The 25,906-nt window shown below is 34.1% G+C and overlaps 1 protein-coding gene and 1 pseudogene across 1 annotated transcript; one reads left to right on the top strand and one right to left on the bottom strand.

Annotated features, from left to right (window-relative positions):
- On the bottom strand, positions 1-3,708 carry LOC128032553 (uncharacterized; annotated as a pseudogene).
- A 2,785-nt stretch (positions 3,709-6,493) lies between these two features.
- LOC128031998 (receptor kinase-like protein Xa21) lies at positions 6,494-11,015 on the top strand. The gene is made up of 5 exons (XM_052621161.1): positions 6,494-6,791; positions 6,896-7,191; positions 9,935-10,054; positions 10,663-10,747; positions 10,813-11,015. Exons 1-5 carry the CDS (start codon positions 6,494-6,496, stop codon positions 11,013-11,015), a joined length of 1,002 nt encoding a protein of 333 aa, XP_052477121.1.
- Positions 11,016-25,906: the final 14,891 nt, after the last annotated feature.

The following is a 25,906-nucleotide window of genomic DNA, read 5'->3' as shown; positions in this document are numbered from 1 at the left end:
CTAATTCGACGGGAGATGGCACGATTTACCAAAAACAAGTCGATAAGGTGACATGCATATTGGTCCCTTGTAAGTTGTCCTATAAGCCCAAAGTGCGTCATTTAGTCTCAAGCTCCAATCATTTCTGTTAGGTTTAACAGTCTTCTCCAATATGGACTTGATTTCTCGATTTGACACTTCAGCTTGTTCGTTGGTTTGTGGATGGTAGACAGTGGCAATTCGTTGAGTCACTCCATATATTTCCATAAGTGCACTTATGAGTTTATTGCAGAAATGAGTTCCTCTGTCGCTGATTAATGCTCGTAGGGTGCCATACCTGGAAAAGATAGAACTTTTAAAAAAGTCAACCACAGTCTTAGCATTATCATTGCGAGTAGCCTTTACTTCTATCCACTTAGAAACGTAATCAACAGCTAAAAGTATATAGAAATTACCGAAAGAAGGAATAAAAGGACCCATAAAATCGATGCCCCACACATCAAAAATTTCACAAATATGAATAGGAGTAAGGGGCATCTCATTTCGACGACTAAGGTTACCGACTTTTTGGCATCTTTCACAGGTTTTACAGAATAAGAAGGCATCAAGAAATATGTTTGGCCAAAATATTCCACACTCGAGAATTTTATGTGCGGTGCGTTTGGGTCCAAAGTGTCCTCCACATGCATAAGAATGACAAAAAGTTAAGATAGACTGTACCTCTGTTTCTGCTACACACCGCTAGATTACCTGATCGGAGCAATGCTTCCATAGGTAAGGATCATCCCAAATGTAATATCGAGCATCCTTTTTAATCTTATCTTTTTTAGACCTTGGTAATTCTGAAGGTATAGTACCTGTGACGAGATAGTTTTCTATATCTGCGTACCAAGGATGAACCGCATTTGCTGAAAATAGGTTTTCATCTAGGAAGTTGTCTTTCAATGGTGTGTCATCTGCTGGAATCGGTAATCGACTCAGATGGTCAGCTACTAAGTTTTCGCATCCCTTCTTATCCTGGATTTCAAAATCAAATTCTTGCAGGAGTAGAATCCACCTAATCAGTCGAGGTTTTGCCTCCTTCTTCCCTATCAAATATTTCAAAGTTGCATGATCAGAAAAAATAATCACTTTAGTTCCCAATAGGTAAAATCTAAATTTATCTAAAGCAAACACAACAGCTAATAATTCTTTCTCAATGGTTGTGTAATTGCTTTGGGCAGCATCCAAGGTTTTCGAACCGTAGTAGATAACATGAGGCTCTTTCCCTATTCTTTGGCCAAGAACAGCTCCCACACTTCGATCACTTGCATCACACATGATTTCAAACGGGAAGTTCCAATTCGTTGGTTGCACTATAGGGGCGGAGACCAATTTCTTCTTCAATACGTCAAATGCATCTTTACAAGTCTAGTCAAATTTAAATTCTTTATCCTTCTGTAACAGACTGCAAAGCGGTTGCACGATCTTCGAGAAGTCTTTTATGAATCGTCTGTAAAATCCTGCATGCCCAAGAAACGAATGAATTTCCCTCACAGATGTAGGGTAAGGTAATGAGTTAACAATATCCGTTTTTTCTTTATCGACCTCAATACCTTCTGAGGAAACTATATGACTTAAAATTAATCCTTTGTCAACCATGAAGTGGCATTTTTCATAATTTAAAACAAGATTAAATTCTAGGCATCTTAGTAATATCTTAGCAAGATTATCGAGACATTCGTTAAAAGAGTTACCGTACACCGTGAAGTCATCCATGAAGACTTCAATGATTTTCTCGACTTAATCGGAGAATATGCTTACCATGCATCTCTGAAAGGTGGCCGGAGCATTACAAAGTCCAAACGGCATTCGTCTATACGCAAACGTTCCAAAGGGGCACGTGAAAGTTGTTTTGTCGTGATCTTCAGGTGCCACCGGAATTTGGAAAAATCCTGAATATCCATCGAGACAACAATAATGAGTCTTACCAGCTAATCGCTCGAGAATTTGATCGATGAAGGGAAGTGGAAAATGGTCTTTTCGGGTAGCTGCGTTCAACTTCCTGTAATCGATGCAAACCCTCCATCCATTCTGGACTCGGGTAGGAACTAGCTCTCCTGATGAATTTTGCACCACTGTCACGCCAGTTTTCTTGGGCACGACATGAACCAGGCTAACCCAATCACTATCAGAGATCGGGTATATCATTCCAGCGTCCAACATTTTCTGGATCTCCTTCTTTACTACCTCCGTCATGGGTGGATTAAGGCGCCTCTGAGCATCTCTCTTTGGTTTCGTGTTATCTTCGATAGAAATTCTGTGCATACAAGTGGATGGACTTAGCCCTTTTATGTCGGCTATTGTCCAACCAATAGCTTCCTTATAATCCTTCATAACTCGAACTAGACTTTCCTCCTCGTCTTTGGTTAGTTTATTTGACACTATTACCGGTAAGGTGTCTTTCTCTCCCAAAAAGACATACTTGAGGTGGTCCGGTAACGCTTTAAGCTCCAAGGTTGGTGGCTGCAAAATTGAAGGCAACATTTTAATTTGGGAAGGTAATAGTTCAAATTGGTTATCTTCATTCGTCAACGATGGTTGCGTCTCCAAGTGTTTGACAATTTCTCGCAACGGATCTTCTATAACTGCTAACTCCTCAAGACGACTCAATACATCAATGTCAATGCTTCTGTAAAGGACAGTTTCCAACTCATCAAAGTCATGATATTCAGAATAATTTTGAGTTAAACAATCTATACTATCGATACTGGAAATATTTGATAATGAGTTAGGATGACTCATGGCTTCGTAGACATTGAATTTCACGATTTCGCCATCAAACTCCATTGCCAATGTTCCACTCTGAACATCAAGTTTTGCGCTTGCGGTACTTAGGAACGGTCTTCCAAGTAAAATGTCAGACAAATTAGTTGAGTTATCGTCCTCCATATTAATAATGTAGAAATCTGCAAGGAAAACTAATTCGTTAACTTTAACAAGGACGTCTTCAAGCAACCCTTCGGGATAGATGATTGACCTGTCTGCCAACTGGATTATTACTCCTGTCTTTTTTAAAGGACCCGCGTTAATCAACTTATAAATAGGATAAGGCATAACATTAATGGAAGCCCCTAAATCACACATGGCTTTCTTAATGCCTACATTACCTATCTCACAGGAAATAGCAAACATACCTTGGTCCTTGTATTTGGGCGGAACTTTCTTTTGCAGTACTGCGGAGACATTTTCTCCTACATTTACTCTTTCGTTACCTATTAACCTCCTTTTGCTAGTGCACAATTCCTTGAGAAATTTTGTATAACGAGGGATTTGTTTGATAGCGTCGAGCAAAGGGATATTCACCTCCACTTTCCTGAACGTTTCGAGGATTTCTTTTTCCTCCTTCTCTTTCTTATCCTTTGCAAGTCTCCCTAGAAAAGGAGGTGGCATCACAATTGGTTTCTAAATTTCTAATTCTAGTTTCGATTTTGGATCAGAGATCTGCTTTTCCCGTTTCTTGTCTTGCCCATGACTTTTGTCAGGAACTGGTTCCAGAATTTTTTCTCTACAAAGAGTTATTGCACTTGCATTCTACCGAGGATTCGGCTCCATCTAGGAAGGTAATTTACCTTGAGATTCCAAACGATTAATCGCCATCGAGAGTTTACTAACTTGATTAGTTAACTCTTGTATTGATGCGTCTGTCCTCTGTTGGTACTTCGCAACATCGACGGCAAGTTTTTCCATAACAGCTTCTCGAGATGTGCTCGGCTTGGGTGGCGGTTACGGAGGTCTCGGTTGGTACGATGGATTATATCGGGTGTTAGCTCCGTAATTCAAGTTGGGATGATCCTTCCACCCGAAATTGTAAGTGTTGGAGAAATGATCATAGCGTCTTTGTGGAGGTCCCGAAAAACCTCTGACAGCGTCGACATGTGCCGTTGAATTTTCGTTAAGGATTGGGCACAAATCCGTCGGATGTTCAGACGTAGTACATATTCCACACAGTTGGGTCCGATTCTTCTTTTCTGTAAGCATAGATTGAACAATATTAGTAAGCTTATCCAATTTATCTTCTAAGGATGAAACGTTTACCCCATTAACCCGTCTTGTGGGTTCTGAATTCGGCCGATACTGTTGAGAATTTGCTGCCATGGTGGATATCAGTTCTCTTGCCCTTTGAGGAGTCATATTGACAAGCGCCCTCCCACTAGCCGAGTCTATCATTTTCATTTCCATAGGGAGCAAACCCTCGTAGAAATACTGAAGAAATGATTGCTCGGTCAAACCGTGTTGAGGACAACTTGCACATAGTTTTTTGTACCGCTCCCAATAGTCATAGAGCGATTCACTTTCCGTTTGGCGAATTCCCACTATGTCTCTCCTAAGTTCAGCTGCTCGCGATGCTGGGAAAAATCTGTCAAGAAAAACAAGAGATAAGTCATCCCAAGTTGTAATAGAACTGGGCGGTAAGTAAAATAACCATTCTCTTGCTGTATCAACAAAAGAAAAATGAAAGGCCCGAAGTTTGATTTCATCTTCGGTTACTCCCTGTGGTTTCATGCTTGAGCAGACCATGTGGAATTCTCTCAAGTGGGTATGTCGATTTTCATTCTTCAAGCCTCGAAAAGTGGGCAAAAGGTGAATCAGGTCTGACTTCAACTCGAACGGGGTCTCTCCGGCTAGATAATTGATGCATAACGGTGTTTGCTCATTGGGAGCAGCGGCTAGCTGACGAATGGTTCGGTTCGCCATCCTTTCTGGTTCAACGAGGTTGTCTTCCGCCTCTTTTGTTTCACAAAGTGGTTTGGTCTCAGGTTCAACCACTTCGACTTGTTTTCCACGTTCAATTGCTTCTACATGTTTAAGAACTTTCGTCTCTTTACGTCGCGCTCGTGCTGATTTTTCGATCTCTGGGTCATATTTGAGATCTCCGGATGAAGATCTGGTCATGAAGATAATCTAAACAATTTGTAAGTGTTGCCAGTCCCCAGCAACGGCGCCAAAACTGATGGGTGTCGAATCCACCAATATAATCCTACGCCTTAGTTTGCAAATTATGCAGTATAGGGAGTAGGGTCGATCCCTCAGAGACTGGTTTACTGTAAATTGTTGCTCGCTTGACCAGATTTATGTCGGGGCAGCTGTCGTGCCCAAGACGTTCGGGGGGATAAAAATTTGAAAACCTGAAATTAACAGAAAAATAACGTCAAAAGTAAAAGTTGAAAACAGAATAATAAAAACCGTGAAATAAATATTAAGAAAAATTAATTAGAATGAGCTCAGCTTTAGACACAAATTTTCCTTGTCTTTGAACCGATCCTTGAAATTGGATGAACTCATCTTTTCCAATAAGCTAGTTATAGCTACTAAGGACGCCTCGGACACCAACTCTTCCTTGTGTAAATTAGTTATGGAACGTCCAATAACTAATTCTTACCGATCGAACAACCACGAAACGTTCGTGATTTAGAACTCCGGCAGCTTTGCGTTCTAGAAGAGCCTATCTCGAACCAATTCCCTCAACCGCGTGGGACATTTAAATCCGGTTACTACTTCCCTTGACAGAACCAAACAACAATCTCCACTTGGCACGCCAATGTGTTCACAGAAAACAGATTAGAAACGTTCCTTTCGAAATTCCAACTGTACATCTAACCACACTAAATCAAACGACGTCTTTTTTGACTTAGTGTTGATCTGACTTTATGAGTTGACAAAATCATACTCTTAATCCGAGAATTAATAAGTACTGGAATTTTAGGAGTTAAATGGCTCGGGTTCGTAACTCACGGGTTTTAACGAGGCTAATTTCGACCTAAAGCTGAAAATGGGTTTAGTTGGCTAAGGTTTGGGGCATATTGGTATTTGATAAATCAAATAAGGTAGAAATGGTGAAAAGATGGGTGATGTGATTGAGTATGGGGGTTGGAATATATTAAAGTGGGGTGGTTGACTATTTGGAAAAAAAATTGAAAAAGGAATTGCAAATGGCTTGATTTGGTGATTAGCTACTGGAAATTAAAAATTGAAGGAAAGGAAACTAAAGAAACAACAATGCTACGTGAGAAAAGAGAGAATGTATTGAAAGACAATAACTTAATATTTTTGATTGATTAATTGATGAACAATACAATCTCTATTTATACTAGGGGATTTACTAAATTAGGAGCCAACTAATCATAGGAAATTAAGGAAAAATATCCCATAATAAAATAAATCCCAAAATAATCTCCCACTAAGTCAAAAATTTCAGCTAATTAATCTGGGAAAAATTCTTCTTTGGCCCTCCTTTTTTGCTTCTTTCTTCAATCTAGCCCAATTGTTTCCTTTTTCTTCTATTTAGCCCCAAATTGTATTCTTGCACAAAATTCAATAAATATGGCAAAATTAGTGGTGCATTCTCATAAATTAACCAAATTAATTACATAAAATATGTAACTTTAGCATTTAATCAATTCTTCATCGCAATCTTGTCAAAATCATTACATGTTGTTCCACAATTGATTTCAAAGCCTTAGTGCTAGAATTCATGCCTAATGGAAGTCTTCAGAAATGGTTATATTCTGACGATCATGCCTTGGATATCCTACAAAGAATCAACATAATGGTTGACGTTGCATCAGCATTAGAATATCTCCATTCTGGATTTCTTATTCCTATAATCCATTGTGACTTGAAACCAAGTAATGTCTTATTGGATGAAGACATGGTTGGACATGTGGGAGATTTTGGAGTTTCTAAAATATTGGGAGAAGGAGATTCCATCAAGCAAACAATGACGCTTGCTACTGTTGGCTATATGTCACCAGATGATGTTTTCATTTCTAGTTTTCCTTTATTCCAGTGTTAGTTTTAACATTGATGATTAATGATTAATGATTAATGATTAATGATTAATGATTAATGATTCAATTCTATGTTTAAAATACAGAATACGGATTGGCAGGAATTGTTTCTGTAAAATGTGATGTCTATAGTTATGGTATTTTGTTAATGGAAACTTTCACAAGGAAAAAGCCTACAAATGAATTTTTTGTTGGAGAAATGAGTATGAAGCATTGGGTGAAAATGTCACTATCTAATGGAATAAATGGTGTAGGGGATTCCAGCATAGTGCAAGAAGAAGATGAATACTTTGTTATTAAAGCAAATTGTATATCATCAATTATGGAATTAGCTTTGAACTGTTCAGCTGAGCTACCTGAAAATAGAATGGACATGAAGAATGTTGTTTCAAAGCTTAAAAATATCAAAAGAAATTTTTTAAGCAACATTGACGAAAACTAATACGGTAAGAAACATAGTCGTATCTAGTTATAATTTAAACTTATTTTAAAGTATCTTTAAATTTTATAATTTTCTTGCAGATTAAATGATTTCTGCTACGTACCATAAACCATTTTGATTCCACAATCAAGGTACTTTTCTCACTTTTTAATCAGCTTTTAGTTATAGTTTTTCAATAAAAGTAGAAATTATGAAGATCATATTTGGTGTGTATATTCCCCATAAAAGGACATCCATTATTATTCTTTATATACTATTACTATTTTAGCTTCAATAGCCTTGCATTTAGGAGATGTATGAAAACTGATTGATGGACAAATAATTGGAAAGTGACACCCATTATCACGTAATAGCTACTCTTTTCTCTAAAAAATCTAGTCTTTACAAAATTAAGATAATGATTTTTTTCTTAAAAAATTTCTTATTTTCTGTATAATTCTTGAAAAGATGTTACTTGCTACTATATTCAGAATTTTTTAATGTTTAGAAAATTTATCAGAGAGCGAATGCTTCGATGAAACATATTATAGTTTTATCTTAATGTGTTTTATAGTAATTAATTGTTGTTTGCTAATGGGGTTTTTAAACCAATAATAAAAAATGAAAATGGGTAGAAATTAAATTAATTACGAAAATATATATTTTGAATAGCAATCTATTGTGCTAATATGTTGTCAGGTGACATCACACTAAAAAGTTCAACCATCCTTATTTAATTATTTTAGATAAAAAAAATTTTAATTGATATCGCCACTATAATTGGAGTCATTCAACTTATTCTTTCTATTTTCATCAAATCCATATGAATTTTTACAAAAATATTAATGCTGCCTGATAAATTAACGGCACCAATTTAAAATTTTAAAAAGAATTATGTAGGATGTATGCCGTGACCCAAAACTCAAAAACCAACAATTTGCACTTATGTTGGGGAGTAGGGACCAACGAGTATAGAGAAATAGGAAAAAAATGATATTTTTTATTTGTTATTTTTATGTGTAGAATTTATATATTGTTATGTTTATATTATATTTTTAATAAATATATTTTTATTTTTATTTATTTATTTGTGTAAAATAGAAATTTTAGTTGCAAATATTTAGATTAAAGTAATTTTTGTGTGTTTTTTATTTAGTTAGTGATTAATATTATTATGTGTATATTTTATTTAAATAATACCAAAAAATTTATTTACGTAAACGAGTTGAGCTAAAAATTATTTACGAAAACAAATAGGTAAGTGTTGATGTTTGTATTATTTTTATTTGTTATTTTTATGTGTAGAATTTGTTTTTTTTATGTGTAGAATTCATTTATTATTATTTTTATATTATATTTTTAATAAATATACTTATGTTTTATATTTTTTTATTTGTTTGTGTAGAATAGAACTCTTCAGTTGCAAACATTAAGTCTAAAGTAATTGTTTTTCTATTTAGTTGGTGGCTAATATTATTATGTAAATAGTTTATCTAAATGATAAGAAAAAATATTTACGAAAATGTGGTGAAAAGAAATATATACTAAAATGTTGTTATTATTATCTTTATTATATATAATTGTTTTAATATTTGTTTATTTGTGTAAATTAGAATTTTCAAGTTCAAATATTTGAAAGGTAGTATATTCTCATTTTGTTTTTTAATTAAATTTTGTTATGTTAAGTTGGTTATGATGATTATAATAATGATGTTATTATTTTGACTATAGAGAGATGTTTTTATATTTGTTTACTTGTGTAGTTAGATTAAGATTTAGTAGGTTTAGTTTTTATTTTATTTGTTCTAACTTATATATTTTATTTGCAATAAAAATAAAATTATTGGGTTTTTGAAAAATATGCTTTATGTTTGGAAGTAATATATTTTAATATGATATATTTATTCAATTTTGTTTGTGTAGAGATATCGAAATGACTTCATTGATAAGAACAACTGATCATACTATTTTGATGATTAACGTACTCGTAAAAGAATAATTGTTATTTATTTAAATGAAAAAAAACATAATTCACGTTTAATGGATAGGGTAAGTATCGCGTTTTGAGAGCGAGGATCCATGTTTCGAGTTGTAAGTTGGACGATCGTATTTTCTCGTATTTGAATGCAACCAGATTTGGAACGACAACATTGATTAGGACATTTGAACTAAGGGCTAACTTAATATCAACCTTGGTTGAAAGGTGGCGCTCGAAAACCCATATATTCCATTTGTCATGTGGGCAGTGCACCATCACCTTAGAAGATGTTGCATTGCAACTTGGGCTCCTAATTGACAGAGTTGCGGTCACATGTTCAAGTAAAGTGGCCAATGTTGCATTGCGTTGCTATGATTTGCTTGGACAATCACCGACAGATGGAGATACTAGATTTAGCACTTTAAATTTGGTTGGCTCGAGGAAAATTTCAAAACTTTACCAAATAATGCATCTGAGCAAGAGAAGATGTGCGTTGCTCGAGCGTTTATATTGAAATTGATAGGAGGTACTCATGCCGGACTTATCTAATAATAGAGTCCACTTGATGTACTTGCCTTTGTTGGAAGATTTTTCCATTGATCGTTCATATAAACAAGGTTCTACAATATTAGCCATGTTATTCCGTAAGCTTTTTCGAGCAACAAAGCACAATATATAAGATATAGTCGGTTGCCAAGTACTGCTGTAGTCTTGGGCATTGTATAGGATGTCATTTTTGGCATTACTAAGCCACCAAACTATTGTTTTCCCACTTCTCCAGGGATTGGGATGGGGGAAACACTTGTTCTATATAGACAAATGGTTGAGGCATATGCCGAAGAGGAGGTAAGCTTTTTCAAAATAATTTCATAATCATGTTATGCCATTATTTTACATTTTAACTAAACCTAATAAGTAATAAATGTATAATAAATATATTTTAATCATGTTATTAATTATGCAATTCATGTAAATGTCATATGTTGCTGCGAATGTTGCAGGTGTAATTCCCTGATTGGTTTACCACCATTCATACGTGTGGTACATTAACGCACCCACCAGAAATTTTTCAACCATTGAATGGTACAACATGGACCAGGTGTTACGACAATTTGGGGGTAAGCAAGATGTTTCAAATGTTCCATTCAATTTCAAAAATGTCCATGAATAAATAAAAGGGAAAAAGATGCAAAAAATGGGCATTAGTGCATCAACAGTGGATCATAATGTGGAACAATTGAGTGGATAGGAGGCCTCCGATGGAAGATTGTACGGGGGATTTCATGTCCTCAGTTCACTACCAATGACGGTATATGACAAATGGTTTGTCGTATTTGTTTGGTGGATAGTAGATGGTAGCCCCTAGACACACGCACCGATAGAGATATTTGCAAAGTGTACCGAATCGAACTCATCCTCGCTAAAGACATTTGCCGCCTGCTTCCGAGTTCTAGACTACAATTGCAGAAGAATATTTAAAGGATAATGAGTACCCAGTTCGGATGCAAACACAATCACAACCTGCATATGAGTTTCCAGGTACATCAATATCTTAAGCTAGTTCTTACCATCTTAAGTTGTGCAGTGACAATTTGCTGCTGCAGTTCCAAGGCTAACCTATTGTCTGGAGATGCTTGGTTCTAGTTCTCATTATCAGCAACCGGTGTCATCTATAATGGATGAGTTTTTCAATTTTGTACCACAGTATTCCACACCTACCGATCAAACCTTTGGGTCATTTGATTTTTCAACTTACTTTTCTACACCCAAGGTTCGTCGATGGATGATGAAAATGCAGGTTCAATGAGGAAAACATTGAGCTCCTAATAAATCTTCATAACAAACTTGGATGTTGACGAAAGGCACCGCAATGATTCACCCCATGAACAACTCCATCCAGCCATCAATTTTGATTATTGTACATTGTGAAGTAATTGTACCATTTTTTTCTATAAAAAATATTTGAATTTGTAATTTATAGTGTATGGTCAACATTTCAATGATAAAGGAGGACCAGTTCAAATAATATGAGTAGTTTATGGTAAATATTGATAAAATAAAAATATTTTTATAAATTATTTATTTTATATATGAAAATTATAATAATTAAATTAATTATTAAATTGTACTTGGTCTAGCTTATAAAATAATATTTGGGCTTGATCTTTAGCTTATTAAATAATATTTGAGTAAGCTTTTTTGTTCTTTAGGTTGGATTGATGTTTAGGGTTTATATATATATTTTTTGGAATCTTTATAAATTTGTCAACTCAAACTTGTTATGTAATTATTTATAAAACGACTATGATATTTAAGTAAAATAATTGTGTTGACCGATATATAATAAGCAAATTGTGATGGATAAATATCATATGGTGTATTTAACACATCTTTTTGAAAATTCTAACATTAATAAAATACAACAGATAAGTTTTAAAACACATTTGAACTTGGGGTATACTATGATGTTTGCCTTGACTGGGACGACTATCCAGGATGGAATTATCGATGCAGGCATTTGTTACAATTGTGACCAACTATTTTGCATAGGTTACAATGTTTGGGTTCACCTTTCTCCCTCAAGTCCCATATCAATCCTAATCCTGCTGGCCTATAGCTGACCTTTGGGTACTCTACGTAGCCCCAAGTTTTGGGATAACTTGAATGTAGGCGGAGACACTTTCCATGTGGAGACATCCCTAAAGGTGAAGAACTCATTTTTCCAAATATGTAATGTGCGTTCCAGCGTGTATACCTCATCAGCATATTGCATACAATCGACATCAATAAATGCACATGTCGCAATGATGTGTGTACATGGGTACCAAAAAGTATGGAACCTCCAGCAATCGTATCGCCTATTACAAAGTTCAACTCCATACGATATGGCCGGGATACCTTCTCGCTAGTTGACAAACTCTATCACTTGGAGAGTTTTGAGTGCTCAAGAATATATTTGTACGAACATTGAGTTTGCCTTTCGTGTGTTGGCCACCATTGCTTTCATCAACTCCTCGTAGTAGATGTATCTCATTTCCATCTAAGTTGTTTGTTTTCCTCTCATTTTTGGCATCAATATTGTAAAACTGTAGAACGTAGCTGAGAAAACAACTAAAATGGGAAGATGTCATGTACGTTTTAAGAAAACATTAACAAAAATTGTGAGGTTGGTGGTTATATGTCCATAACAAGAATTGTCATGGAAACATTGAGCCTATTAAAACAACTTCATGCTATAGAACTAGATCATTAAATCAATTGTCGAGTCAACCTCAACCTTGCCATCCTCTATTTGAAATGGTGTTGTTGTAGCTTATAACATGTATACATTAATATACAAGCTGTGTTATCATTTCTTTGCATTTTTAAATGTATTCAAAAGATTAAAAAAAGGTATGTAAAATTACTCATGTTCACAACTTGTTTCTACCAAACTACATTAAACTCTTAATGAAAGTTAATCGAAATGTGATGGATGCAGTACATGGATTTTCACAAACCTTTAAAATGCCTAATCATCATAATGAGCCCCTTTGATTCATTGAAAATAAAGCAAATGCTATCTTGTCTAACAACATGCCTCCGCAAGTTTGTCAAAAAAAATTACCACAATTCCATGTTCCCTTTCTCCACAATTTGCAAAAGCTATCAGCAGTACATTTTAGTTATCATCTTGTACAACTGCGATAAGGAGGATTTGCCTATATTTCTCAATATAGCTAGGTTCCATCAACTTGTACAATCGGCTAATAGTGAGTAAAGACCCTACCGTATGGATTAAATGTCTAGAACAAGCGATGGAAAATTTAGAACACCTAATTGTGATAATGAGCCCTTTTGATCAATCAAAAATCAAGTAAATGTTGTCTTGTCTAACAACATGCCTCTGCAAGTTTCTCAAAAAAATTGCCACAATTCATTGTTCTCTTTCTCCACAATGGCAAAGGCAATCAGCAGTACGTTCTAGTTACCATCTTGTACAACTGTAATAAGGAGGATTTGTATATATTTCCCATACAATTAGGTTCCATAAACCAGCACAAATGGCTAATAGTGAGGAAAGGCCTTAACGTATGGATCAAATGTCAAGAACAAGCGATGGAAAATTCTTTTCCCTGGCTCTAATTGGCTAATAGTGAGGAAAGGCCCTAATGCATGGATCGTAAGTAGGCAGTGTCTACAAGTTAATTACAGTCCCTGACACATACTCTCGTATTGTGGCTAACAATCCTTAAAGTTCATTGTACGATGTATCTCAATCATCATGCAATTGTTCCATCGTCATCTGTTTAGTCCATCATACTTTCATATATGACATTTTGTATTAAAACCATGATTGCAAGTCAGTAATCAAGACCATTATAAGAATGGTGGGTATGTCTTTCACCATTGGCATGATGCAACTACAGATTAATTTCACATTAAGTTTTCCTTAATTGCAAGTCGTCCTTGTAGCAGTGCATATATGAGGGCCTACATATTTCCAAATCTCCCACAATTGTGACATTTGCATCAATGTAACTCGTACTTGCTAGTTGCACTCTTCCATATACTTCTAACAGTCCCTGATATACAATGCCAATTTAGACACAACAACTTTGTAGCCCACTAACACTTTTATGCTATACTTCTTAATGACAGCTACACATGCCTCTTTATTTGGGAATTGTTGACCTACAACCAACTCTTTTGATTCATAATATGGTGTCAACCTATGGAAATATATTATGGCTAAGTATTCTAGGAACACAAAGTCATGCACAACATCAAGATCTACGCTCAACATGTGGGCTGAAGGTTTTTTTGTATAACAATGCCACGAGTCAAATTCCCTAGGGGAGGGGTGTTTGCATTATCTATTAGATATGGTGACCTAAGTGTAGTATAACAACTTGTATTTTTTTTAACAGATTGGTTAATAAAACAAATTCATTGATTACATTAATATGCTTTGTATAATTGTCCTCATATTGTTTTTGCATGCAAAGCAAAATGAAAGAAAATCTTGCTCATTGGTTGTCTAATGTTTAAACTAACACTAAGCGGTATTACATGGTAGAATCGTAATGCAAAAAGACAACTTGTATTAGTAGACGAACCTAAACATATCAATTCCAATTGGGGAGATGCTTTGTCTTGGGCATCGGAGCAGATGACTCTTAGAAGGTAGAGACATGATGTGACTTACTGAACTAACAGTACATCGAACAGGAACCAAGAAGAATAGATCTTGAATCCGTTTATAAATTTATTCACTTGTGACGTTCATAGTGTGGCATACCTAAATCCTAAGTGGATAACGGACTATGTATGTGTAACTCGTACATTTCAATGTAAGTAAAAGCCTGAGTTCGAATACATAAGGAACCGAAAATTGGTGTTTTGGGTGTACGACTTCTATAGTATGTAGCGTCATTCACAATAGAGGAATTCATAGCCTAAGACATGGATAAATGATATCCTCTCATTGGCATTACATGGTTGATGAAAAATAAACGTGGTCACGGGTCGTTCGTCTTTATGATAGATAACTTGATCGTTATTTGATAGTGATTGACTTTTCATGAAGGAAAATATAATGGTTACTATGAGATAAAATAGGATCATATTAGGAGAACAGATATTATTCCAAAGAGATTAAAGATATCCTATGAGGGTAACACACTTATGACAAGGTCATTAGACGAGCGCTAATCAAGTTGCTTTCATAATGGTGTGTCGTTCAGGAGAGCTTAGTCACGATACTATAGTAGAATGACTTCGTGACTAAATGAGTTTATAATTAATAGGCAAAAATTTGAAACTTAATTATAAATAATTTGAGCCTCAATTGCATATGTCCAATCGGTCCCTCCGCTAACTCGTTGAAACCAGAAATGAATTGCATGTTGAATTAAATGAACAGAAATGAATAGAAATTGTGAAATGAAGAAATAGTAAACACCTGGGAATGATTAAGGTTTTCTCAAAAATGAAAATGAAAATGGAGAAATGAAATCATTTGGAAATGAATGTGGTTTTCTCCAAAATGGAAATGGGAATGGAAATGAAAATGAGAAATGAATTCATTTAGAAATGAACAAGGATTTCTCAAAAATGATCGTAAGATTGAGTTTATGCTTTTAAGCTATTTTAAAGCCCGAAATGAAAATAAACCTTACAATCATAGTGAACAAGTTGAATGGTGAAATATTAAATATATTTTCTTAAAAATTTTACCAGGGGTAAAATAATCATAATTTTACTGAGTGTAAAATTGAGATGAGAAATTATTTAATTAAATATAAATATTGAAGTTTATTTTGAGAATAGAAAAGCAGAATTGAGTTGGATCAGATAACAAAGTATTGGGTAAAAAATTCTAGAAAGTACTCGTAATTGGACCTGGTGTGTGAGAGGCCCAAAACCCCCTCATGGAATATGAAAGGGAAGCAACCTTAGTAGGAATACTAAGGGTATGCTACCCACCCTAATCTTACTCTAAGTAGGAACTGTTTTTTATTTGAAATAAATTTCTCTAATTCAACAAGGGTTCTACCTTCTCTCCCTATAAATAAATTACATTGATAAAGCTATTTACACAACTTTTAAATATCGTTATTCTACCTAAATATAGAGAGACTTTTATTTTCTAATAATTAAATATATTTTCTAGAATAACGATTTTGTTGATTTCTATTTTCAAGAGAGAATTTGTTTTCACCCTAAAAGAAAAGAAAACAATTTCTAGTTCATGTGTTTGATTCGATTTGTTCGATTTGATTCGATTTGTTCGAACTTACACTCAAAGCAATTTGTGGTACGAGAATAGTGGAGAATATCATTTGGTTGAAAGTCAGGAATGACAATGATCTGTCTATTCAAAAACACGGGTATGATTTTGATCTAAGTTTTATTGCTATAAATATCACAAATCGGGTCAATTTTCAAAATTTTTATTTTCCGTTATGCAAGTAAACTGTTTTCCAACTAGATTTTTTCCAAAATTATCATCATCACATTTGTCTTCATCATCGATATTATCCATGTAACACCCCATGCCTGACCCATCCACCAGATCTAGGTATGAAGCGTCACAAATGAACCTATACTTAAATTTTGCTAATCTTAACTGTTATAAAACAGTCTAAAAATAAAAATTTTCTAATAATAGAATTTATAATAATTCTTATATCTAAGGTCATAGGCCACTGAATCTCTAATCCTTCAAAGGTTCTGTCTCTAATCTGGCTAATTAAATTACATCGAATCGCTCACATCCTTTTATCAAGGCTACCTATTTCATTGCCCAAATTCTAAGGGCACTACCTGGTTAGAACACATTAACTCCAGGGCGAAACCTCTGATAGTACCCCCTTCCTATATGCATAACTTGATCCAACAGTGATCCTCGATCTCGACATCGTCTAGCTTGGTCCCTCCTCGAAGTCCTCGATCAACCTTGCAAATCCTATGAACATCATACAAACTCCTATAAGTTTGAATGAACTTATTAAGTTCCTTTACTATCCACAAATAACCCTACCACACAGGGGTAACAAATGTAAAATAATATAAAATAAATAAGGATTACTCCTTACTAGCCAAGGTAAACATTTGACATTAGGGTGGCAGACTCCACCCAGTCCTCTAAACTATTCGCTCACTATAAGTCCTTCCTTTAATCAAACTGCCCATTGAACTGTATCCTCGGTACTTCACCATACCAACGAACTTATTCGACCTTCATTTCACTTCCCCTTTCTCAGGGTTTTTGTGGACCTTTATTTGACCATTTTGTTCGTCGACTTCCCTTTATGAACCTTTTTTGTATCCTTTTCGACTATTATCCCAAGGATTCTTAGGACATACCTTCCTTGGTGGACTTGTTCATACTAGTCCTTCGTGGACTCTTTGTATCCAACCTTAGCCTGAAAGACCCCTTGACATATCCATATTGTGCTGACCTTCAATAGACTTCGCCGCTCTGGTGAACCTATTCTCATTTCTCCTCTTACTTGGGAGCTCACCTATCTCATACCTGAAAGTCAATCTATCTTGTTGGACCAAGTGGTTATCATTCATACGACTATACGAGTCTGTCATTTCACTTGCGCATTTCCTCCCTACGAGGACATTCACTTCTCTCATACCACTTCAATTAACCCTTCCTAAGGCTCTTGATTTCGGATCCTATTTTGTGATCCTTGGAAAATTTCCTTTCCTATATTTCCTTAACAAGGCCAACTCTTGCCTGACCTATCTTTCTTTAATTTTGGTTTGCTCCTTGCCCATGTATTTTTGGCTTTAACCACTATCACCACTTTTGGCAGATTCCTCATGACCCACTGATACGAAATGAGTGCGGAAGAGGATCGTAAAGTTTGTCCAAGTCACAAAATTGAATTAGGGCTCCAGATGTTCAAAAATAAACTTGTATTTTGACACAACTTGAAACGCAATCGAATCCAAGTCAGAAAAACAATTAAAATAAACAACTAAGAAAAATAAAATTCAACAATAAATAATAAAATAAAAAAGATAGATGGAAAAGATAGAACGTGACATGTAAAAGTCCTAAGAAGCCTTGGAAACAAGAATCAACAACCCCCTTCAAGGAAGAAAACTTGACAAGAAAAAGTTTGAAGATGATCCCCACAATCTGAAAAGATTGTTAAAACACTGCTAAAAGAAAACTCAAGAGAAATTCTTGAAAAGAAAAACTCAAAGAAAATTTATTAACCCAAAAGAAAAGTTGTTGAATGATAATGAATTGTTTTTTTTTTTTTATGTACAATGTAAATGTATTTATATAGGCTAGCTAAATAAATCTAAACAATACTCTTAAGTATACTAAAACTCTAATTAACCTAAACAAGAAGTAGTTTTAAACTAAACTTTCTTATTGACATAAAACTCCTAAATAACTTAAAATACTTAATAATTATCAAAAATTTGAAATAAAAAATAATAAAATAATAAGATTTGATAAATACAATATTGGGTTCATATATAATAAAAATTAAGCCTAAAACCTAAACCCAATATGATTTAAACTCGAATTAAAAACCCAAAACTTGTAATTCCCGTCATAATCCCATCATGAAATTCTGCTCGCACAGTCTTCACTAAATCGGTCATAACTTGAGCTCTCAAACTCAAAATCAAGTGATTCAAAGTGTGTTTCGAAGCTAAAAGATATATCTTTGAATGTCATGAAGACATCTTAACAAATAAATTCTTGAATCCCATCCAAAAAGTCATTGCAAGTTTGTTGATTCCCCAAGCATAAAAACTGACAGCTTCAATGAATGGAATTTAATAAATTTCACCCATTTTGTACATGTATCATTCCTCGTTTCCTCAAAAAGATTCATCCTCACATATTGCCTTTGATTGAATCTTGGTTTGATTTACTTAGCCTTTGATCTTATTGTTGGGCCTTGAGGTAGTGTAAGCCCATCATATCCATGGGTCTGAAATTGGGCCACGATACTCGCATTATTCCCCCTTCCTCAAGAAGATTTGTCCTCAAATCTTTAGTTGCATAAAAAGAAAAGGGATTAGAATTAAGAACATTAAAATGAAAAAAAAATACTTACCTAAACTTTCTTGGATGCCAAAACTATCTTTGGGATCAAAGACATTATTTCTATCCTTCAAATTAGGTTCGATCATGGATGTCTCCTTTAAAAACAAGGTATCAAAACTAACCAAAGAAATGTTAAGCACATGAGTGTTCAGGTAAAATATAACCTGTAACTTTCTTTAAATATACATAGTCATCCATAAGAATTTCTAACAATGAGTCAAGAATTTCACATAATTATAAAAATCAAGAAGGTTAAGATTATATAAAATTCATTGTTAAATGTCAAAATAGAAAATTTTGTTGCAAGAGAAAATGTATAAAATGATTTAATTAACCTACTTAATGCAACAAAATTATTATTTTTAACTTTTACAAATCTAGATAAAACTGTAAAATTAATTGAAACTGACAAAGGTTTATTGAAACTTAACCAATGGGAAAACATGTCATAAGAAAATTTAAAATCAGGAGCACACCTATCAAACACATGCAAGGTATGCCTTTTAATTCAATTTCTAATGTTTCCTTACCTTTCTTGCTTTGTAGTACTTGTGGAGAATTATCAATATCCAACTTACCTCTCTCCCACAAGTAAATTTGTCTATCAATGGTAGAGTAATGTAATTGGAAGTCCATCAAAGGATCCTTGAAATCCTGTAACAAGGAAACACCACTAAACAAATTCGAGTTATGGTTAGCTAAAACATAATCATTTTGCACTTTTGCATTAATATTTTCTTGTTTTTCATTTTCTTTTCTCACTTGAGAACTTTCTAATTTTACCTCATATGTATTTTCACTCACCAAAAGTGGACCATCAAATAAACTTTTATCACTCAAGGTTTCTTTTCTCTTTGTCTCGGAAAGAAACTTGGATTTTGACACAACTTGAAATGCAATCGAATCCAAGTCAGTTAAAACAATTAAAATAAATAACTAAGAAAAATAAAATTGAACAATAAATCAAAGATTAAAACAATAAAGAAGATAGATGGAAAAGATAGAACGTGACATGTAAAAGTCCTAAGAAGCCTTAGAAACAAGAAGAATTCACAACCCCCTTTAAGCAGCTCTAGTTTCCCCTCCAAGGAAGAAAACTTGACAAGAAAAAGTTTGAAGATGATCCCCACAATCTGAAAAGATTGTTAAAACTCTTCTAAAAGAAAACTGAAAAGAAATTCTTGAAAAGAAAAACTCAAAGAGAATTTATTAACTCAAAAGAGAAGTTGTTGAATAATAATAAATTGTTTTTTTTGTGTACAATGTAAAAGCCTTTATATAGGCTAGCTAAATAAATCAAAATAAAACTCTTAATATACTAGAACTCTAATTAACCTAAATTAACAAGAAGTACTTTTAAACTAAATCTTCTTGTTGACATAAAACTCTTAAATAACTTAAAATACTTAATAATTATAAAAAATTAGGAATAAAAAATAATAAAATAATTAGAGCTAATAAATACAATATTGGGTTCATATATAATAAAAATTAAGTCTAAAACCTGAATCCAATATGATTTAAACTCTAATTAAAAGACCAAAACTCGTAATTCTCGTCATAATCCCGTCAAAAAATTTTGCCCGCGCATTCTGCGCTAAAATGGTCATAACTTGAGCTCCGGAACTCAAAATCAAGTGATTAAAATTGCGTTTCGAAGCTAAGAGATAGATCTTCGAACACCATGCAGAAATATTAACAAATAAATACCTGAATCCCATCCAAAAAGTTATTACAAGTCTACTGATTCCCCAAACTTAAAAACTGGTAGCTTCAGTGAATGGAGTTTAATAAATTTCACCCATTTCATGCATGTATCATGCCTCGTTTCCTTAAAAAGATTCATCATCACATTTTTTTTGATCGAATCTTGTTTTGATTTGCTTGGCCTTTGATCTTATTGTTGCGCCTTGAGGTAGTGTAAGCCCATCACAATCATGGGTCTAAAATTGAGCCTTGAGACTCGCATCGCCCGCTTACCATACTTACACTTTCTTTGCTCTTCTTCCACCTATGTGGATTCTCATACTTGGCGCCCAAGCCTATACTCCTCACTTGAGGTTGTATCTACACCATGACGGGCCCTAGGTTGTCATAGTTGAACTATGGTCTTATACCCTTCCCATTTCGTTTCCCTTATCCCAGTAGACTTCCCGTGTTTACTGTCCCAACGAACTTACTCTATTCTATGTTTACTATCCCAATGAACTTACTTTATTCCCTGTTTACTGCCCCAACGAACTTACTCTGTGGACGCCATGGATTCTTCCATCCATGGTCTTATACCACTTCGCCATCGTGACGTATTACCTTATAATGTCATAACGTCTTTCATTAATGATCTTACTCATCATACCTAACTACCATAGCATCTTTCATCTATGGTCTTGCACTGCATACCTTATATCATTTACCTTGTTTCCATGGAGCCTTTCATCCATGGTCTTACATCATATACCTTTACATTATACCATGTTGTCATGGCATCTTTCATCCATGGTCTTATGTTATGTACCACATACCGAACTATTGTAGCCTCTTTCATTTATGGTCTTACGTCGTATATCATCGTCACAATGTCACCTCGAAAGACCAGTCGATATCGTCGTCACGGTAAATATCATTTCATATTTCTTATTTCTCAAATCCTCCTCTCATTACCTTATTTACCCAAAGCTTCGCCTGAGGCGGTAACTAATGAGTTCTCTCCCTATTCCCTTCCTAACTTCATCTAACCCCTTGAGGTTTTCCTCATAGTTATGCAATGCATGTTCATACCATCCTGCTTCATGTTTATGCAAACATGACATACCTAACAACGTAGACCATAATAACAGGTTTGGTGTTAGGAACTCACCTGAAACCTTATTTTTTCCCCTAGTTTATTCCTTCTTTTAGGCATCGGAGCTTCCATTCTCCAAACAGTATCTTAAAACCAAAAACCATAGGTTATACTCCATATTATTAACCTAAACCCATTTTTTTTCCAGAAACATATAGAACCCTCAAAATAGTTCTGAGTTCGTAACTTTATCATATGTACACATAAGGGTTAAAAACCTTACCCACTTGTTGGTTTCCCTACTTTTCCAGTTCTATCTTCATGAAATCTCTTCATGCAGAACCTTCCATGACTACTCCTTCTTCGAGCTACCAAAGAAGATGATGAACGAGAGAAATTGGACAAGGTCGGGAATCTCCCAACTATTTATAACCCTTCCTGTGCTACTTCCAATCCTAAGAAAACCTTCCATTGCTAATTATGATATCTCCCACTAAGGAATCAACGGGTTCCATTCCAACTGAACTAGAATTGGATCCCAACCATGTCCAATTTGATTTCCATCTTTCCTAATTTTTACAGTATAGGTAGTTAGCTTGCGATCTCTTTCAATTTAGTCCCTTATTCATTCTTAATTTCAGGTTATTTGAAATCTAAGTGTTACAATCTAGTACCCCGTCGAGATCGAGGTCACTAACTTCTTCCCCCTAGTGATCGGGACCATCATTATTATCAAGTCCTTCTTCATTATCTGCATTGGTACCAATCATCAATGGATATATCTGTAAACAGAGACTGAGAGTAGTGTTATTATATAGAATAGAAGCACGTATAGGTTTCCACATGATTTTGAGATCGCTTCATAATAGCACGCTTCTACCCACCCAACATTCAAGTCAAAATCAAACCTGTGTACAAAAGATTGCCCATCCACAAGTGCTTTTGGAACCTCTATATACGAGTCATGAAATCCATATTATTGATCTAATGTAGTGTTATTTTATACCGGCTCGACATCCACCAACTCAGTGAACAACTCAATTGGTTCAATGTTACCAGTCGTGCAATACGGTGTGATCATAATCTTTACGTCATCATCCTCTACAAGTTGCATCTCCCTATATTTGCCCAAATTTTATTAAAATGAAAATTTGTAGAATAGTCTAAACATCCTCCTACCACACATCCTCCTACCACAACCTCAATCGATTTTCGCACCAATCTTTTCTTTGATTTCATCAAGTTTACTCTCTTGTTAAACCTCATTCCTATTTGATGACATAATTAAAATATACAACTAACATCTGTATGGCAAATTACCCCATTGTAATGGAAGTATACAAAGAATTGATTATTCATCTTCTAAAGTAAATTTGTAAAATAAATTAAAAATAAAAAGTACATATTAGTTGATATTAAAACAATTTATACCATATCAAAGCAATAAAAATTGTATATCAAACAAAATAATTTTCATGTCATACAAAACATTATATCACCATATAGTAACCAAACTATCCATAATAGTAAAATAAAATGAAATAACATAAAAATAATGGTAAACTATCAAAATAGTCACTTTTGTTTGTCTCGGGTTACATTTTAGTCACTTATGTTTGAAATGTTATGTTTTAGTCACTTAAGTTATGGTGTTGTAACATTTTACTCATTGAGTGTTAATTGTTATGAACGATGTAACAATAAGCTAACGTGACATTTTAAATCATCATTTTAAACAAAAATTTTAGGTTAAATTATACAATTGGTCCCTATATTTTTTTGTTTTGAGCAATTTAATTTTTTTTCTTTTATGTTCTTTGAACTTTCCTTTTTTTCTTTATTTTCATTCTCTTCTCCTTCTCCTTCTGTTTTCCTCTATTCTCTATTTCTTTTAATGTAATTTTTCTATATTTTCCATTTACTAAAACTAGTCCCTATACTTTTTTTGAACAATTTAATTTTTTTCTTTTTATTTCTTTTATTTTCCTTTTCTTTTCCCTTTTATTTTCTCTCTTCTCATATTCTTCACTACAAAAACATAATCTTTGCCCACCAAATAAACCAAGTCCTTGTTTCTTTCAAATGATTCCTAAATTAAATTTCACTCAAAATTTAATATCAATCATTATTAATCAAATCTCGATTTGAGTATAACCTAATTTTGAAACTCAAATTGAATCTAACTAATCAATATAAAAAATCATATCATTAATAAAATCCAAACATAAATTGAATTCTTTATATTCAAAACAATTTTTTCCCGTTTCCAAACTTTTACAGAATCGTGTAGATTATTCCTTTCATTTTCTTTTCTTTTTGACGAATAAAATTAAGCAAACAATAAAATTGATCTAAACCTTTCTGGATATTCTCAAGCAAGCTTGATTGGAAGCCGAGCATGGATGAACTGAAGAGAGAAAGGGAGCATGGAACCAAACTAGTTTGGGTAAAGCTAAGGGTAAGTTTTGTATGTTCGTTTTAATCATTGAGAGTGTAGAGATCATTTGAAGAATCTGTGAAACAACGTAGTTTCGAGAGGACTAGAATGCTGTAGGTAAGATAGATAAGGTGGTCATTGGGGTTGGTTAGGAGGCTAAGGGAATGGGCTCAAAAAACTTTGTTGAGGGTGGACTACCATAAGTCACGACTGGCGAGGTCTTTAAGTGAAATGAGCTTGTGGACTAGGTCATTAAGAGATCCAAATTGGTTCGTTAAAGCGATGGTAGACGATGAGGGTTTGTAATTGTGGGGTGAGAATATGCGAAGCAAGTTTTATTTTGGTTTCAGCTTTTTCCTTTACTTTTTTCATAAACATAGAAAAATTATGTTAAAAAAGATGGAGAATGGAGGAAACAAAGGGAGAAACAGAAGAGAATGGAAAATAAAGAAAAAGAAAGAAAGTTAAAAGAACATAAAAGAAAAAAAATTAAAATGCTCAAAACGAAAAAAAAAATGGGAACCAATTGTATAATTTAACCTAAATTTTTCATTTGAAATGATGATTTAACGTGCCACATCAGCTTATGTTACAACGTTAATGGCTCAGTGGCTAAAATGTTACAAGACATTAACGCAAGTGACTAAAACGTAACATTTCAAACATAAATGACTAAAATGTAACCTGAGATAAACAAAAGTTACTATTTTAGTAGTTTACCCTAAAAGTAATTAAAAACTAACATTGATCTTCAACTCAAACTTGATTTTTGAAATGAAAAACAATTATTATTGATCTTCAATCTAGATTTCAAATAGTTGTAGGGATCCAAGAGACTTTCTTGGTTAGTTTTGACACAATTTTTTTTTTCTCTTAATTTGTTTCAACAATACAAAACAATCAAAGTTTTGTTCTTTTGGCAGGGAAGCAAGGATTAAAATGCTAATTCGATGTAACCTTCCTTGTTGGCGACACCGTTCAAATTTCTTTGCTGGTTCTCCATACACACGTGGAGGTAGGGAGGTGGGATAAAGTAGTAGGGCTACCCTATATGGCGACACTGATATTTTTATACAACAATATATGGCAGGAAAAAATGGGAAATAAAAACTTTTGGTGTAACCAATTAAGGTGGTGACACTAGTTAAAAATTAATTTTCTTCATCCAGAATAATTGGCTAAAGATGGGTGAACCTTTTAAGGTGGTATCGCTTGACAATATGGCCACACTTGTTCTCGTAATTAATTTACTTTTTACCCCATTTTCGTAATTACATTTTTCATATTATTGGTGTAAAAAACCTGTAATTTTTTCTATATGTTGTAGTATTTTTTAAGCTTGGTTTCAAAATTATCTCTAACATTGACGCCTTTTGGGTTCATGTTCTGAGGAACAAATACAATATTCAAAGTCGATGTCCGATCTCAATCACTCGAAGTTCTTGTTTGTATGTTTGGCGACCGCTTTCGGAAGTTTGGACTGAGATGCTTTAAGGAGTTGATTGGTCTATTGGTAATTGGCAATTGACGAATTTCTGGTGGGACTATTGGATTAATGAAATATGCCCTCTTAAAAACTTTTATATTGGTAATGAACCTTGTAATGGGTATTTAATGGTTATGGATATAGTGAACCCGAATGGTGAATGGAATAGGCAGAGTTTGAGATATATGCTACCACAAGACATTTTTTCTAAAATTAGGGCATTTTACCGCCATAGGAATGGATACGCTTGCTTGGAATTGGCTCAAAAAATGGAAAATTCTCTATTGCAGATACGTTTAAACATTTTGCAGGTTCTAAATTGGGGGAAGGCTAAGCCGGTTTGGATACTCATTTGGAAGTGCCCAACACCTCAACGTGTCCGTCAGTTCATTTGGATTGTTATTAAAGGTCGACTTTTGACT

This window comes from Gossypium raimondii, chromosome 9 (genome assembly GCF_025698545.1).
Source record: "Gossypium raimondii isolate GPD5lz chromosome 9, ASM2569854v1, whole genome shotgun sequence".
NCBI classification, from domain to species: domain Eukaryota; kingdom Viridiplantae; phylum Streptophyta; class Magnoliopsida; order Malvales; family Malvaceae; genus Gossypium; species Gossypium raimondii.
This window is presented reverse-complemented; position numbering and strand designations above follow the sequence as displayed.

What these genes read in the sequence shown, in the direction of transcription:
- LOC128031998 (XM_052621161.1), top strand. Translation starts at nt 6,494, where the DNA reads ATGCCTAATGGAAGTCTTCAGAAATGGTTATATTCTGACGATCATGCC. An exon ending in AGATGATGTTTTCATTTCTA is followed by an intron (nt 6,792 to 6,895) that starts GTTTTCCTTTAT and finishes TTTAAAATACAG; the next exon opens with AATACGGATTGGCAGGAATT. An exon ending in ACCTGCATATGAGTTTCCAG is followed by an intron (nt 10,748 to 10,812) that starts GTACATCAATAT and finishes TTGCTGCTGCAG; the next exon opens with TTCCAAGGCTAACCTATTGT.